At 39.0% G+C, this 15,703-nt stretch overlaps 1 protein-coding gene across 11 annotated transcripts in view; it reads left to right on the top strand.

Annotated features, from left to right (window-relative positions):
- The window catches only part of CDON (cell adhesion associated, oncogene regulated), a 101,450-nt gene that overhangs the window by 83,789 nt on the left and 1,958 nt on the right, over positions 1-15,703 (top strand). For 8 of the 11 annotated variants that reach the window (XM_077964626.1, XM_077964624.1, XM_015116072.3 and 5 more), the window contains 2 exons: positions 2,009-2,088; positions 14,871-15,214. In XM_077964626.1, coding sequence (XP_077820752.1) covers positions 2,009-2,088; positions 14,871-15,214 — 424 coding nt within the window. The remainder of the gene's footprint in view (positions 1-2,008; positions 2,089-14,870; positions 15,215-15,703) is intronic. The other 3 variants (XM_077964625.1, XM_077964629.1, XM_028834144.2) reach the window with 1 other exon arrangement.

Below are 15,703 nucleotides of genomic sequence, written 5' to 3'. Positions count from 1 at the left end.
GGTTGTGACTTCTGACCTTTCATGGGCTGCTTTTGTTGGTTTTTGCCCAATGTGTTTTGTTGTTGTGGCTGGTAAGCTTTTCACATTTTACAATGTTAGTATTCTTTAGCCACAAAGAGTGATAATCCCGTAAGACAACCTTATTTCAGAGATAACTAGTTGATACCGTTTAATTTTCGAAATGGGAGTAGAATGACTAGCATATTTTAGACTTATGCTGGGGTTGTCTGCGTTAGAAAGTTTGATTCATGACATTGTTTGGATGCACATCTCTTTTACTTTTGATTACAGTTTTTGGCATTGTTCTGATTACAGATAAATTTACCATGACCCACAGTATGCTACGATTTGAAGAAGCTTAGAGGTTTTCTTTCCCCATCTTCAGTTTATTAAAGATTTGTTAAAATCTATTTGGAGAACAAAACTAATGTGTACTCATATTTTAAAGCTAGAAATTGAATGGCTTTTGTGTGACCTGGCTTTTGTATGTTGTGGAAGAAATATTAATTTGCTTTAATGCATCTCATTACTAAAAGAGAATAATGATTTCGTTGTTGTGTGTGGAAAGATACAGCGTGTATTCAGACTTCTGAACTTTTTTGGTCACCATTCCTAGTCCAAACTACTACCATTGTCCAAGAAAACTGAAGGAGAGAGTAGTAACGTTTGACAAGCACACACTGTTTCCATAAGAAGAAAAATAAGGCCAATGTTTGCTTTAGTGTTTGAACACGGAACCTTGGGTTTTTTGAACAATGAATTTCTGTTTAATAGGCGCCCCATTTGGTGTACAATGTCAGAAGTTATCTGTGATTTTAAACTATTAGATTGCTTACTTTTCTTTTCTGGGTGGGGGAAATAAAGAAATTTTAACAGTGTTAGTGACCCTAAAAATCATTGCACTAACTTTAACATGTTTAGGGATTCAGAGAATCCCTAACCCACAATGTTACCCTGCAGGTTGGGAAGTTCATTTTCTGAACCTTTCAGGTTTGCTCTCAGACGGAATATAGTATAGGAGAGTTCTTTCCTCTTGATATGTTCTTAATCATTCCTATTGCTGGTTGGGTCAGAAACACTGAAGGAAATTTTCAGCACTTTTGGTCTGCTTAGATTCTGGCTGCTGTTACGAAATGAATGGCAATGGAAAGTATTCTAGGAAAAACAATTGCCTGAACTTTTCCTAACCTTGAAGGCCTGCTTTGGGTTTGGGTACAGTGTGACAGCCTCTCCCACCTTGTATCAAATTCAGTTCTGTTTTTCTTCTGAAAGCAGAATTCTGCCTCTATCAGGCTAGTTTAATTTTTAACTTCATTTTTGAAGAACCTTGCTATCGTTATCTGTCAAGTGAACATTTTACAATGAGGTATGTGTTAATCTGGGCATTTTTCTTAATTGCTGGGCAGTTCCGCCAAAAGCAACATCCAAATATTAACACGCCCCCTCCAAGTCATTGCTGGCCGCAGATCCCCTCCATCTGGAAAAATATAGCATGCTTTAAAACTCAGCGTTGTCAAGTGAACAGACCTCATCGAAATAATTACAGGAAAATGAAGATGAGTTTATCATGTGACATCATCCACACAGGTTTTACACCCTGTTTCTCCAACTGGCATCACATGAAATTCTTCCCTGACTGCCGAGAAAGGAAAAATGAACAAAGGCTATAACGTATAATGTATTTTGAGCCCACTAGATTTGAAGGGAAATGACTAAACCTTTCCCTTCATTTATTTGCTTTTGTCTATTACAGAAATACATAGAAAAACCTGGCAGTGAAGTTTTTGGAATACAGTTTAATATAGTGCAGAACTCTCATTCACTCCTTTGTGAATATGGGTCAATGATACTGACAATGACATTGTTCTGGGACTTGGTTAGAATATACCGTGTGCCCATTTATGGTTGACATGGCTTATGTGTATTTGTGATTATTTGGCTACTGGTCTGTGGGCACCTTCAGCATTCCTTCTTCTTTTCTTTTTCTCTGACCCTCCTTCCTGTCCAGGGTGGTGGAATGTACACGGCTGTGCCTCAGATTGACCCTCTGGAATGTGTTAACTGCCGAAACTGTCGAAACAACAATAGGTACGTTAATGATGTATCTGCACAAGCTGTTGTGAGTAAGACATATGCATCCTTTTATTTTTCCCTTCAGCAAAGGAAGTTCTCGGAATTTTACCTGGGATATAAAGTTCAGGATTTGCAGTCTTAAATTTAAGGCTATTACTGATTTTTTTGCCTCTGCTTTCCAATTTTTATCTTTTTGTGCCTCGGTGTCTTTAGCTATATAGAAACAATCTTAAAGGGTCTGTTTGTCACAGAAATACTATTATAAGTCTTCATGTTTTTGAAAATTTTAAATTAGGGTCATTCTCTGTTATAAAGACTTTATCTTTTCTCACGTTTTATTTTCTACTCTATGTTTGGGATGTTATGAGGATGAATGACAGTGTGTCCGAGTGTTGGGGGGAGGCGGGAACGCTCTGTATATAGTAACGTTTTTTTCATAGTAATATTACTGAAATTTTCCTACCAGATTAGCCAGTGTGTTTTTTTTTAATTCTTAAAATCTTAAAAAGATTAAGTAGCAAAACCTTGCTTTGAATTTTGTATTTTAGTTTTAAAAGTGATGTGTCCTCACAATATTTCAAACAAGATAGAAATATGTAGAGCAATGTACATTTAACACACAGGATATTCAGCACACCTTCCTACTATCTCTATATTAATCCCAAAGGATTACCAAGCTTTTTGTTGTATTAAAGTTGTTTCAGAAATCTTAGTTCTTTCTTTTACATAATATTGTTATTGAATTACATGGTGTCAAAAGTCCTTCCTTCTCAGTTCTAAAACTCTACAACCAAAAAGATTATATCATAGTTAGTACATAAAATAACTGGCGTATGGGTGGGAGTTTAGATATTTTATTATTGAAATGATGTTTGGCCTATATACTTAAAATGAATTAACAGTTAAGAGTTGTCTCTGGGAGTTATTGAAACCAGAACTTGAAGAAGGATCAGGCCAACCATCGAATTAAAAGTACATTGTTTCAGCCTGCGTTTTGAGAGTTGCACAACAAAAGCAACGAAGCTTCTTGGAGATTTTTTGTTATCATTTACTTAACCCATTAATCATTTACTTATAGTGTGTCTATAAAAGAGCCATCTGCTTATTTTATGTACTAAGGTTTACTTGTTACGTATCTCAATTGTTTATGACCCTGGTTTTGAAAATGTTCATCACATTGAAACCACATTTTTGTCTTGAGCTTTTCATGGACTTTACCATAGTTTGTTAGGCAACATGCTAAAGACCTGGTAAAGGTGGTTCATGTACCTGGCGAATAATCAGATGGATTTAGTTACAAGCGGTTTTGTTTAGAAAGATAATGTGTTTTCTTTTATGGTTCTTGGTCATCAGCAGATCTTGATTCTCCCTGGACAATAAAATGGTTTAACGACGGGATCTCTGGTCTAAGAATAAGTAGACCTGGGCTCTGACATAACTTAAACCTGTGATCTTGTGAAACTTACATGATGTTTCTGAAGCTATTTCCTTAACCGAAAAGGGGAAAATTGTCCTAGGTAATGTAAAATTGCTCCCAACATAAGGTGATGGTAGTCTCTGGCAATTTCCTGCCAATCATGTCTTTATGATGAAGTATCATCTTAATATCAAGAATACATCCCATTTCCTTAGAAGGACTTATATGACCTCTGCCATTTAAATGACCTTGGATTTGTGGCTATTTGTATGTGTAATGGGTGTGTGTGTGTGTGTATGTGTGCACGCATGTGCGTGTGTATGTAGTATTTTAGTATTTGAAAGTTTTTATTATAATAGTTTTTTTTTCCCCTTTAAGACAATGGACAATTGTATTTCTATTAATTTTCAAGTTAATGACTTACTGCATTTCATGTGTGTGGGTTTTACTGTTATCTGGGAATTTAGGTGAATTCTCTTCAGCTTGGAACACCAGATTCTTTTTCTTCCTGATTTAAATTTTCTTCCTCATGAGAATCTACCTGTTTAGGGCAAGTCTTTACTTGCCTGCATTGCCTCCAAGGTTAGCCAGTGTCCCACCTGGCTCCCAGGAGCAACTGCATGATTTTGACACTTAGTAATTGGACAGATAAGTATCAGTAAGTACCTACCTTCAGCTCTGGAAAACTTGGATTATTAAATTTAAAGATTTTAAGTCTTTTCACTTTGGAATTGAGAACAGGTATCTCCTCGTAAGATCTTACAAATGACAAAATTTGTAAAAAGCTGTGAACGCTGAAAGGTAGATGATACGTGGTTTACTCTCAAAATGTAGAAAATCGTAGTAAGTTTATGCTTTTGGAATATCCACATTGTTACTATGAATGAGTTTGCATTTCTGAATGTCAGCTGAAATAGTGTAAACATAAACAGAAGCATGATTTCAGTTAAGTTATATGAGGGCTGTCAAGTGGGCCTCATAGGGTTTTTGGCTATTCGGTCAAACAAAGCAAAACAAACATGAGAAATAGTAGACTAGCATAGTTGTAGGGAGAGAAAGAAGAATTTTGAGAGATTTAGGATTTAGAAAGAGATGAGTCTGAGAGATTGAAAAAAAGAAAAGACCAAGTAATCGGTTGAAGAGGCCAGTGGAAGAAGCAGTTGAAGGTGATGTCTAGGCGTCTGGGTGCAGCCTGCGAGGCCGAAAACACTGCGGGAGATGAAGAGCTGCTGCCCCACAGTGTACTTCTGGGGAGTTGCCCTCTGAGATCTGGTGGTGCCTCTGCAATTCACCTTCTTTATTCCACAGATACTAAGAACTGGAGAAGTCTTGCGTGGGGCCTTTTCTGTACGGACTTACCTGCCCTGTGCCCTGCCACTCCGGGTTCTTTTTTCTCTGCCTTCTCCGTTGTAAACTTAAGCATATTTCTTAGAGTGAGCTTTTAAGAAACAAGACATTGCCAACCCTTGACCCCTTTTATCTCTCCTTCTGGAGAGAAAACGTTGCCTCTGTTATGTATATGAGAGTATGATATGAGCAGTTGAGAACAGGTGAGGGGAGGGGGCACTATATAGATCTGTGGGGAAGTTTTTCTTGATTCTGGGGCTCTTGTGACATGCCATAAATGACCGCTTGCCTCACTGTGTTCCATTACCTTGAATCCTTTTTAGTTTCTTTTGGTTTTCTTTTGTTGTTTTGAGACACAGTCTCACTCCGATACCCAGGGTGGAGTGCAGTGGTGTAGCCTTGGCTCACTGCAGTGCTGCTTCCTGGGTTCAAGCGATTCTCATGCCTCAGCCTCCCTGGTAGCTGGAATTACAGGCATGTGCCACCATGGCTGGCTAAATCTTTTGTATTTTTAGTAGAGATGGAGTTTCGCCATGTTGGCTAGGCTAGTCTCAAACTCCTGGCCTCATGTGATCTGCCCGCCTCGGTCTCCCCATGTGCTGAGATTACAGGCGTGAGCTACTGCGCCTGACCCCTTTGCAGTTTTTAAGAGTAATAGATAAAGCTCACTATGAACACCTAGAAAGAAGCATATTTAATGCAGCTTTGCAGAGAGCCAGTTCCTTACACCAGAGACCTAACCAAGAAATCCTTGTGCTGTTTGGGCATTTCAAGAGTTAAACAGATTTTAATCAAAAAACATCAAAAGCTTTCTACCCTTCTCTTCTCCTCTCCTGAATTCAAAAGGCAGTAATGCAGCTCTGGATATGTAATCAAATGTGGCTTCTTAGTTGCTTGGCTAGTTTAATGGAAAGGGATTGACATTAAATCTGGTCTTTTTTAACATCAGCCTTGATAATTTGTAAGAGACAGTAGAGGGGACACTGATGAAATTCACAGATGAACAAACTGAGAGATCCCATCAGGAAGGAATGAGAAATTAAGAGTCTTAAGAGAGACTGGAGATGGACAGGAAGTCTCCCAGCAAAAATCAGCTTGGAAAAATTATATAATTCATCTGGGAAAAACAGTACAAGTTACATGGCTGATAGTCAAGAGAAGTAGTAAAATGATTGGGAACAGCGCTTTAGAGAACAAAGATACTACAGATGACTTCCGAGTTTTATATATTGACAACCTTAAAAGCTGTGTCTTGGATTTGGGAATGCTCTTTCACCAACCTGAAACCCTCCATGGATGTCAGATGTCCTCTGATGACAAAAAAATGTAGAGATGAATATGAGAACATTAATTATAATAGTAGTTCTTTCAGGCCTAAGGTTTGATCTACCCAGTTGGTTTGCTAAGTATGAAAACAACAAGTTGTCCAGTTCACCTGAGCTTTTTCTTCCAGCAGAAAACGTGCATTCAGCTTCTCTTCCATCTATGGTCATCTCCCTATTTCCCTAAGAAATTCAGAGTGCTGTGTTGAATTTTAAAAATTGATCAGTACCACCGGGCACGGTGGCTCAAGCCTGTAATCCCAGCACTTTGGGAGGCTGAGACGGGCGGATCATGAGGTCAGGAGATCGAGACCATCCTGGCTAACATGGTGAAACCCCGTCTCTACTAAAAATACAAAAAACTAGCCGGGCGAGGTGGCAGGCGCCTGTAGTCCCAGCTACTCGGGAGGCTGAGGCAGGAGAATGGCGTAAACTCGGGAGGCGGAGCTTGCAGTGAGCTGAGATCTGGCCACTGCACTCCAGCCTGGGCGACAGAGTGAGACTCCGTCTTAACCAAAAAAAAAAAAAAAAAATTGATCAGTACCTTCCTTTTGGGGAAGTTATGTATCTCCCCAAATCTGTCTCCTACTTCTAAGATGGAGACCTAGGGCCTGTTGTCAGGAAGTCAGGGAGTCCAGCTTTTTGTCTTTCTTTATAAGCTTGTGTGTGTCTGTCAGCTTGCCATGTTCAGGAATACACTCAGTCATTTGTTGTCACTCAGCATTTACTGTCATGTTTTATGTGACGGCTGCTGATAAATTAATTCCCAAAAAGAAACTCCCACTCTAATGCTGCAGTCCTCGCAGCGTCCAGCAGAGCAGACAGCGACAAGGCAAGACAGCTGTGGCCTGGAGCGGTGCCTTCAGGGTTCTTTTTATTTTATTTTATTGATTTATTTGTTTTATTATTATTATACTTTAAGTTCTAGGGTACATGTGCACAATGTGCAGGTTTGTTACATATGTATACGTGTGCCATGTTGGTGTGCTGCACCCATTAACTCGTCGTTTACATTAGGTATATCTCCTAATGCTATCCCTCGCCCGTCCCCATTCTCCACAATAGGCCCCGGTGTGTGATGTTCCCCTTCCTCATCTCATTGTTCAGTTCCCACCTATGAGTGAGAACATGATGCTTGGTTTTCTGTTCTTGCCATAGTTTGCTGAAAATGATGGTTTCCAGCTGCAACCATGTCCCTACAAAGGACACGAACTCATCCTTTTTTATGGCTGCATAGTATTCCATGGTGTGTATGTGCCACGTTTTCAGGGTTCTTTAGGTAGTAACTGATAAGCTCCCGAAAATAAGAGCTGGGTCAGCAAAATGGCACAGTGACAGGTGGAAACAGCAGAGGTGAGTGGAATTTTAAGATAAACTACCAGCCGGGTGTGATGTCTCACACCTGTAATCCCAGCACTTTGGGAGGCTGAAGCAGGAATTCGAAACCAGCCTGACCAACATGGTGAAACCCCATCTCTACTAAAAATACAAAAATCAGCCGGGTGTGGTGGCGCGTGCCTGTAATCTCAGCTACTCTGGAGACTGAGGCAGGAGAATTGCTTGAACCCCTGAGGCAGAGGTTGCGGTGAGCCGCGATTGCGCCACTGCACTCCAGCCTGGCGACAGAGCGAGACTCTGTCTCAAAAAAAATAAAAGTAAAAAAAAACATAAACTACCACCAAGATGTAACTATTTCAGAAGTCCCAAGAATATATGCATGAGAATAAGTATCACACATCCAGGAGATTCACAGATAGTTCTTTCCCTCTAGGCATAATCAAAAGAGGAAACTTAATGCAAAAATTATATAATCATCTAATCTAAGTAATTCTCTACATAATCATGCTTAACAAATATTAAACTGTGTAATCAAAAGTGGAATATTTTGGATATGTTCTAGAAAATATTTCAGAGGTGCTGTATAGTTTTACAAGAATATCCAAAATATGTTTAGTCAGCTACTAAAGCACCTTATTCTTCCAAGCACAATCCTACCCTACTCTTCCAATCTCTTATTTCCTAGTCTGTGCTATTCAGAGTGTTGCTTAAAGAATATTTTATTGTTTTTTGTGACACCACAACAGAGTCATTTTCCTATCTTACAGATTGGTCAGACAGGCCTTTCCTGTTTTACTAAAAGTTATCTTAGTAAACTAACAGGTCCCAGACCACCTGAGGTTTTACAGAACAGCTTAGATTTCTGTATGTGGCAAGATGCATAGAGCTCCATTTACTCAATGTTTTTAAACTTAAGATTGAACAAAGTAGTTTCATTGAGCTAGAGACAACTCAGTAAAAACTTTTATTCCACCTTATGCCAGGAATAACTACATTTGAAAGACCATTTGAAAAGCCTAAGAGAGTGAAGTGACAAACTATTTGCATTGTATAAACTGTAAAATGTGCGTTGTGAGAGCATTTTATTGAATGTCATATGTTTGCAGACATTTGTCCTGTCTTCTTATTTACTACTTTAGATTTGTCTCTTAGGTTTGCATAGGTACAGATATGATTTTTGTGATCATCTAATTGCTTTGGAAATTTTAACTAAAGCATTATTAGTAAAATAATAGTTTTCATGGGCCAGGCATGGTGGCTCGTGCCTGTAATCCTGGCACTTTGGGAGACTAAGGTGGGCAGATCACCTGAGGTCGGGAGTTCAAGACCAGCCTGACCAACATGGAGAAACCCTGTCTCTACTAAAAATACAAAATTAGCCAGGCGTGGTGGCACATGCCTGTAATCCCAGCTACTCGGGAGGCTGAGGCAGGAGAATCACTTGAATCCGGGAGGCGGAGGTTGTGGTGAGCCAAGATCACACCATTGCACTCCAGCCTGGGCAACAAGAGCAAAACTTCATGTCACTAATAATAATAATAATAATAGTTTTCACATATCATATCTGGTTATATTCAGAACAGACTATATTCCTTTTTAGCAGACGATGTTCTTTATGCCTGTATTTCAACATGTAACCCCTAGTTAAAGCCATTTTTTGTGCTGACACATATAGACGTCCGGAATTGAACTAAAAGTAATGTAACTGAATTATTTACATTTGGTTAGCTAATTGGTTAATTACTGATGATTATGAGTTAAGATTCAGTGTACTAGAAAATTTTAAATCAATGTGGTTTATGCTGAAACTCAGGTTACAGTTGCTTTACAAATCTAACTCCCAAGTATGTTACTGTCAACACCACTCTAGTAATTGAGGGTCATAGTTCAGAATAAAGTAAACACTGCTATGATTTCCTGTTTTAGTTCTCTGAAAAACAGATGCTAAAGAGTAGGTAGTAGGAAATTGTACTTCTCTCTTGCTAAATATCTGTAATTTCTTTAAGGAGTTTGTGTATTTCATACGCTTGTTAGCGCCCAGCACATAAAGCCTGTGTCAGCACGCTGATGGCCACACTTGTGGTTGGCCCATGTGCCTCTGTCTGGCCCACTCCTCCACTCCTGCCCCATCCATAAAACTTCACTGTCACTCTGACAAAAGTAGTTTACAAACTGTTAGTCTGCCTTTTAGACGTCATTTAAAAAAATCTCATTCTGTAACTTGGCTTTAAATTAAAGAGCAGAAAAAAATAATTAAACGGAAGGAAGCCAGAGGCTTTAAGGGCATCTCATTGTCTGGCGAGTCATCATTGTTTTGTTATATCAACATTATGAGTTCATTCAAGTTCGATCTATATAAACAACTTATTAATTTCTAATATTTTGTAGGGAGCTGTCCTAGGTTTTCAAATTCCGGCAAATATGTGTGTGTGTGTGTTTTTCCTACATTTTAATTTTACTTCTCTTAAATGAAAACTTTTCTTTCTGATCTGATACTTCTACATTTTTAAAATACAGGTTTTAGCCAGGTGTGGTGGCCCACACTTGTAATTCTAGCACTTTAGGAGGCTGAGGTAAGAGAATTGCCTGAGCCTAGAAGTTCAAGATCAGCCTGGGCAACATAATGAGACCCCATCTCTACAAAAAAAAAATTAAAAAATTTTTCAGGAATGGTAGCACATGTCTGTAGTCTGATTGAGTCTGATGCAATCAGGAAGAATATACTGGGACTAGCCTCTGCCTAGAATGTGGGAAGTGCCCTATTCTCGTAGCCTCAGCTACTCTGGAGACTGAGGTGGGAGGATCACATGAGCCAGGGAGGTCAGGGGTGCAGTGAGCCATGATCATGCCCAGCCTGGGCAACAGAGTGAGACCCATAAAGAAAATACAGGTTTCTAGTAGCTTTTTATTACCTCCAGATTCTTGGGGTTTTTTTTTTTTTTTTTTTTTTTTCTGAGACGGAGTCTTGCTCTGTCGCCCAGGCTGGAGTGCAGTGGCCAGATCTCAGCTCACTGCAAGCTCCGCCTCCTGGGTTCAGGCCATTCTCCTGCCTCAGCCTCTCGAGTAGCTGGGACTACAGGCGCCTGCCACCTCGCCCGGCTAGTTTTTTGTATTTTTTAGTAGAGACGGGGTTTCACCGTGTTAGCCAGGATGGTCTCGATCTCCTGACCTCATGATCCGCCCGTCTCAGCCTCCCAAAGTGCTAGGATTACAGGCTTGAGCCACCGCGCCCAGCTACCTCCAGATTCTTGCAGAGCAATGCGACATCAAGGCAGAAGATCACTTAGTACATTTTAGGCCATCACTGTTGAGGTATTTCATTAAGTACCTGACTGTACTGTGTGTCCTAAGGCATCTGACACCGAGAACTGAGAACTGTCATTGCCTTTACTCCGGGAGACTGAAGTGTAAGTCAGACAACTTTGAAGCTGACAGATAATAGAAGAACCTTACAGATCCCAGAATCAGTATTGAACTAGGACAGAAATAACTACTATCGTGATACAAAAACTCAAAGTGTATCCATTCATTCTCACTTTAATATATGTGTCTATCTTACTGTTGGGCATGGGCTGCTATAAGGTACTTTGACTATTAGTTTAATTGTTGCTCCCTGATAATTAAAAAAGGAACCAGTCTGGTGTTCTAATGTTTATCATTTTTAAAAAACATTTTTGAGGTCCTATTGTGTGTCATTTTCTATGTGCTTGGTGCCAGCCATTATGACATTAGTTAGAGTTTAATGTGAATTGGGACTTTTACTACTTTTCAGACAATACAAATACTTTAAAACATTTTAACTCCATTTCCCCCTCTAATGTTTTGTGTTATTTTCATCATTTGTATTCTAAAAATACTCAAAATCCTCTAAGACATTAAAATTACTGCTTTTGCAATCCATATTTATTCAGAATTCCCTGGTTTCCTTTTTTTGTTGCTACTCATTCCTTTCTGTATTTCCTTTTTTTAAAAAAATCTGTTGCTAGTCATTGTCCTTCAACTTGAAGAACTTCCCTTAATATTTCTTATAGTACAAGACTGAAGGTGACAGAGTTTCCCAGCTTTTTTGTCAAAGAATATCTTTAATTTGTCTTCCTTTTTGAAGGATTTTTTTTCTTTTTTAACCGCTTATTGAATTCTAGATTGGCAGTTACTATCTTTCTGTATTTTAAAGACATTATTCTGTTACTTTATTGCTTCCATCATTTCTGTTGAAAAATCATCTATACAGCTATTGTTGTTCCCTTTCAAGGTAATACGTCTTTTTCTTCCGGCTGCTTTTTTGATTTTGTCTTTGTATGTTGCTTCTACCCATTTAATTATTGGCATTGATAGGTGTAATTTTCTTTGTACTTATTCTGCTTAGGATCCACAGAGCTTGGGTCTGCAGCTTGAGCTTTCATCAGGCTTAGAAAACTCTTAGCCTCTATGTCTCCAGTGCGGCGTCTGTTGCATTGTCTCTTTTTCCCCTGCAGAGAGACTCCAGTTACACATAGAGTTTTTCGCCATGCAGTGCCTCCTGTGTTCCTTCAGCTGTTTTCATATTTTCCATCCTTTGTCGTGGGAACCGATGTGCTTCATGATCAACAGTCCTCTGTTCGCCTGTGCCCAGCTCGCTCTTATCCCCATGTGTTGAGTTCTTAAATTTCAGTTACTCTACTTTTAATTTCAGAATTTCCAAGTGATTATTAATATTAGATTCTAGTTCTCTGTTAAAATGATTGTCGTCTACTTTATTGAATGTATTCATCCAGTTTTTAAAGTCTTTGCTAACTCACTATCCACGTCACTTGTTTTTCTCTTGTTCTTGCCTCCTGATGTGCCCTGTACTTTTTATTGACTTTTAGACATAGATATACAAACTTGCAGAGTTTCTGGAAGATGTTTTCCCCCTCTAGAAAGGATTTCCTTCTGCCTTTGGCAGGCAGTTGGACAAGGGCCAGATCACTTTAAGTCATTCTGGGATGGACATGATTTGGTCCTGAGTTTCAGTCTTTATAAAAGCCCTCTCTACTGTCTTTCTGCTTCACTCTTCACTCTTTCAGTGCCTACCACGGTGTCTAACCTATGGAAGGTATTTAGCAAATGCTTTCTCAATAAAGGGTTCTTTCAGATAAGGTTATTTATATAGATGGATAATCATTAAATTCTCAGTAGTAGTAGTTCAAATTCACAAAGGCTTTTCTCCCCCCGACCTTGCCCCACATTTCACCCTGTTTAGAGTCTGTAGATTCCATGCATTGAATACATTCAGGGGGACTTGAGGGTTCCCCGAGTATTGGGAGACTAACGACAAAATGCAGGAAAGGAAGACACTGATCACATGGGCATTTTTAAGTGGCTTTCAGATTAGTGCTCACCTTTGCCAGCATCCAGAAAAATTTTTTTTAAGTTCAGGGTTGAATAAAATAGACAAGAGAATAAGTCAGGAATGCCCTACTCTTCTGCAGTCATGACACTTCTAGACCAGTGCTCTGATTGTGGCTCCAGTTAACGTGCTTCCGCACCAGGGTTTTCTTCACTATTTATTCACTGAAGACATGTGTGGAAACATAGGTTATATCTAAATTAGGCATTTTTTTTTTTGCTATAGAATTAAGCATTAAAATTAGAGTCATATTAGATAATTATTCTGCACAGATGAATACTTGTCTTACCTTACTTACCAGGTGACTGGTCTCTGAATGTAATTATCTATATAGTGAGTATATTTCTCTATTTGAAATTAAAGTTGGAGTTATTTAAAGATTTGGTTTACTGACAGATATCTTATTCTCTTTCAGGTTTATGTCTGTCTTCATGCTTAAGATTTGGTATTTCCAATAACTTGAACCAGTGTAACTGCTAGCAACAGTTGATTAGACTTTTACTGATTTTTCTTTGCCCCAGAAACATATCAGCCCATGTTTAAAGGATGCAAATCCAAATAATTCTTATCTTCATTGCCTAACATTATCTAGCTCCAGGATACTACTGGTCAGTCCTATGTGTTTCCTACCTAACATGTCCAAATCAAAGCCCAGTGCAGTGTCATCTCCAAACTTTTCTTACTCCCAATTTTAGGGAAAAAAATGTCTCTGAGGCTCCAACTTCCAGAATGTTGGAATAGCTTGATCATCAACAGATAATAATGATAAAATCTGGATTACTTGAAATTATTGGAGAATAAACAGAAGCAGGCAGAAACAATAAGAGTCTACCCTTGTAATAAAATATGTGAGATTTATGAGTTTATGGGTTTTTGTCTGAAAGCGTTCTCCAATCTCGGGGCAAGGATGCAAGCAGAAGCTATCAGAGCACTGAGTTTGATGCCAACAGAGCAACCAGAAAATTAAAAGGAAAATCCAGTTTAAAAAAAATTACTATACATGTGAAGAAACAGGAAAATGTGATAATTAAGGGGGAAAAAAAGTCAATAGAAACAGACTCTGAGATGACCCAGGTGTCACAATTAGCAGATAATGACTTTAAGCAGCCGTTATAAATATGTTCAAGGACTTAAAGGAAGGTATACACATAATAAATGAACTTATAGGGAATTTAACCGATAAACAGAGCCTATACAAAAGACCAAATGGAAATTCCAGAGCTAAAGAGCTCAATAACTAAAATGGAAAATTTACTAGATGAGCTTAACAGCTATTGGAGACAACAGAGGAAAAAGTCAACGGACAAGAAGATAGATCAGTAGAAATTGTCCAGTCTGAAGAACAGAAAGAAAAAAATTAAAATGCACATTGTAGGTAAAGGCAAGAATTAAAAGTAGAGCAGAATTGATGTGAAATGCTCCGTGGTAATAAATTCCAGTAATTAATTCTGTGAAGAAAAAAGTTGAAAAATTAAAAATTCCTGGATTTTGAATGTCTAATCCTTAGTGTTTCCTCCAAGAATGAGGGGGAACATATCATCTGATTTCAAAGCAGTGTGTTTTTGGTTAACTTTCCTAAGGTCGTTTCTTTCATGTGGCCATACATTTCTTAGCTTCCTGTCCTCGTCTTCCTCTTTCATTCCCTCATTCTTCCCAGTAGCTAATGGCCTTTTCCTTCTGGGTGCTACTTTTGGGAGCCAGTTAATAATGAAGTAGATGACTTCTGACAGTAGACTAAGACAAAGGAAGCCTGTGTGCTGGGACATTGTATGAGGATGCATTCTTAAGTCTTCTTTTGATGTATTCTCCTGTTGTGTGGCACTTTCACTATCATTTTCAAATTCTCAGGATTTCAAATCATGATGAATCATTTAGTTGTTTTTAAGCATCAGTCTTTCTTAAGAGTCTGTGAATACAGAATACCAAATGATATTTCAAAATAGGCTTATTTTAATTATTAGTTCCTCTAGACACAATTCTGTTTCTTTTGGTTTAAACTCTGCAGGTGTTTCACCAAAACCAGCAGCACTTTCAGCAGCAGCCCTCTCCCTGTGGTCCCTGTAGTAGCACCTTATCCTCAGGATGGTTTGGAAATGAAGCCCCTCAGTCACATGAAGGTGCCTGTATGCCTGGCTTCCGCAGTCCCTGATTGTGGTCAGTTGCCTGAGGAGAGCATCAAGGGCAATGTGGAACCAGTCCCTACTCAGCGTACCTGCTGTCAGGACATTGTAAATGACGTCAGCTCTGATCGCGCAGAAGATCCAGCAGAGTTCAGCAGAGGTCAGGAAGGCATGATCAACCTTGGGATTCCAGATCGTCTTCAGTTAGCTAAGAGCTGTGTATGGGAAGGTGATGCTTTCAGAGTTTCCTCTCTATTAGTTTACATAGTTCTTGGGAGACTGGGTGGGGTGCTGGGTCCTTCAAGAAAAGATAGGACTCAAGTTAAAGGATTCTTTGAAATTCTGTTATTACTCATGTCCTTCATCTCAGGCTGTCAATCCCATCACACTTGGGAAAATCTATTTGGAAATAGGCTTTGATTTCATTCATAGGGTAACAGAAGACGTGGTGGAAGAATGCATTTTGTGAACATGAGCCCCTTTTTGATTTGAGTCGGTTCTGGAGTGGTAACCTTTCTTTCAGATGGTTATTTTAGGGCTTTTAAGGGGTTGCTTTAATCCTCAGGTGAATTGTATAGCTACTCATGAGAGTTCAACTTTATTTAAACCTTCTGTCTCCCTCAAATTCAAACACAAACCAGGTTCTACTTGCGCTCGTTTTTCTTTCTTCATGGCTCAAAGTGTGAAGAAGTTTTTAGACTGCTTTGTAAAAATCCAC

Source organism: Macaca mulatta, chromosome 14 (assembly GCF_049350105.2).
Source record: "Macaca mulatta isolate MMU2019108-1 chromosome 14, T2T-MMU8v2.0, whole genome shotgun sequence".
Lineage (NCBI taxonomy): Eukaryota > Metazoa > Chordata > Mammalia > Primates > Cercopithecidae > Macaca > Macaca mulatta.
The sequence above is the reverse complement of the archived record's forward strand: the minus strand, read 5'-3'. Positions and strand labels throughout refer to the sequence as shown.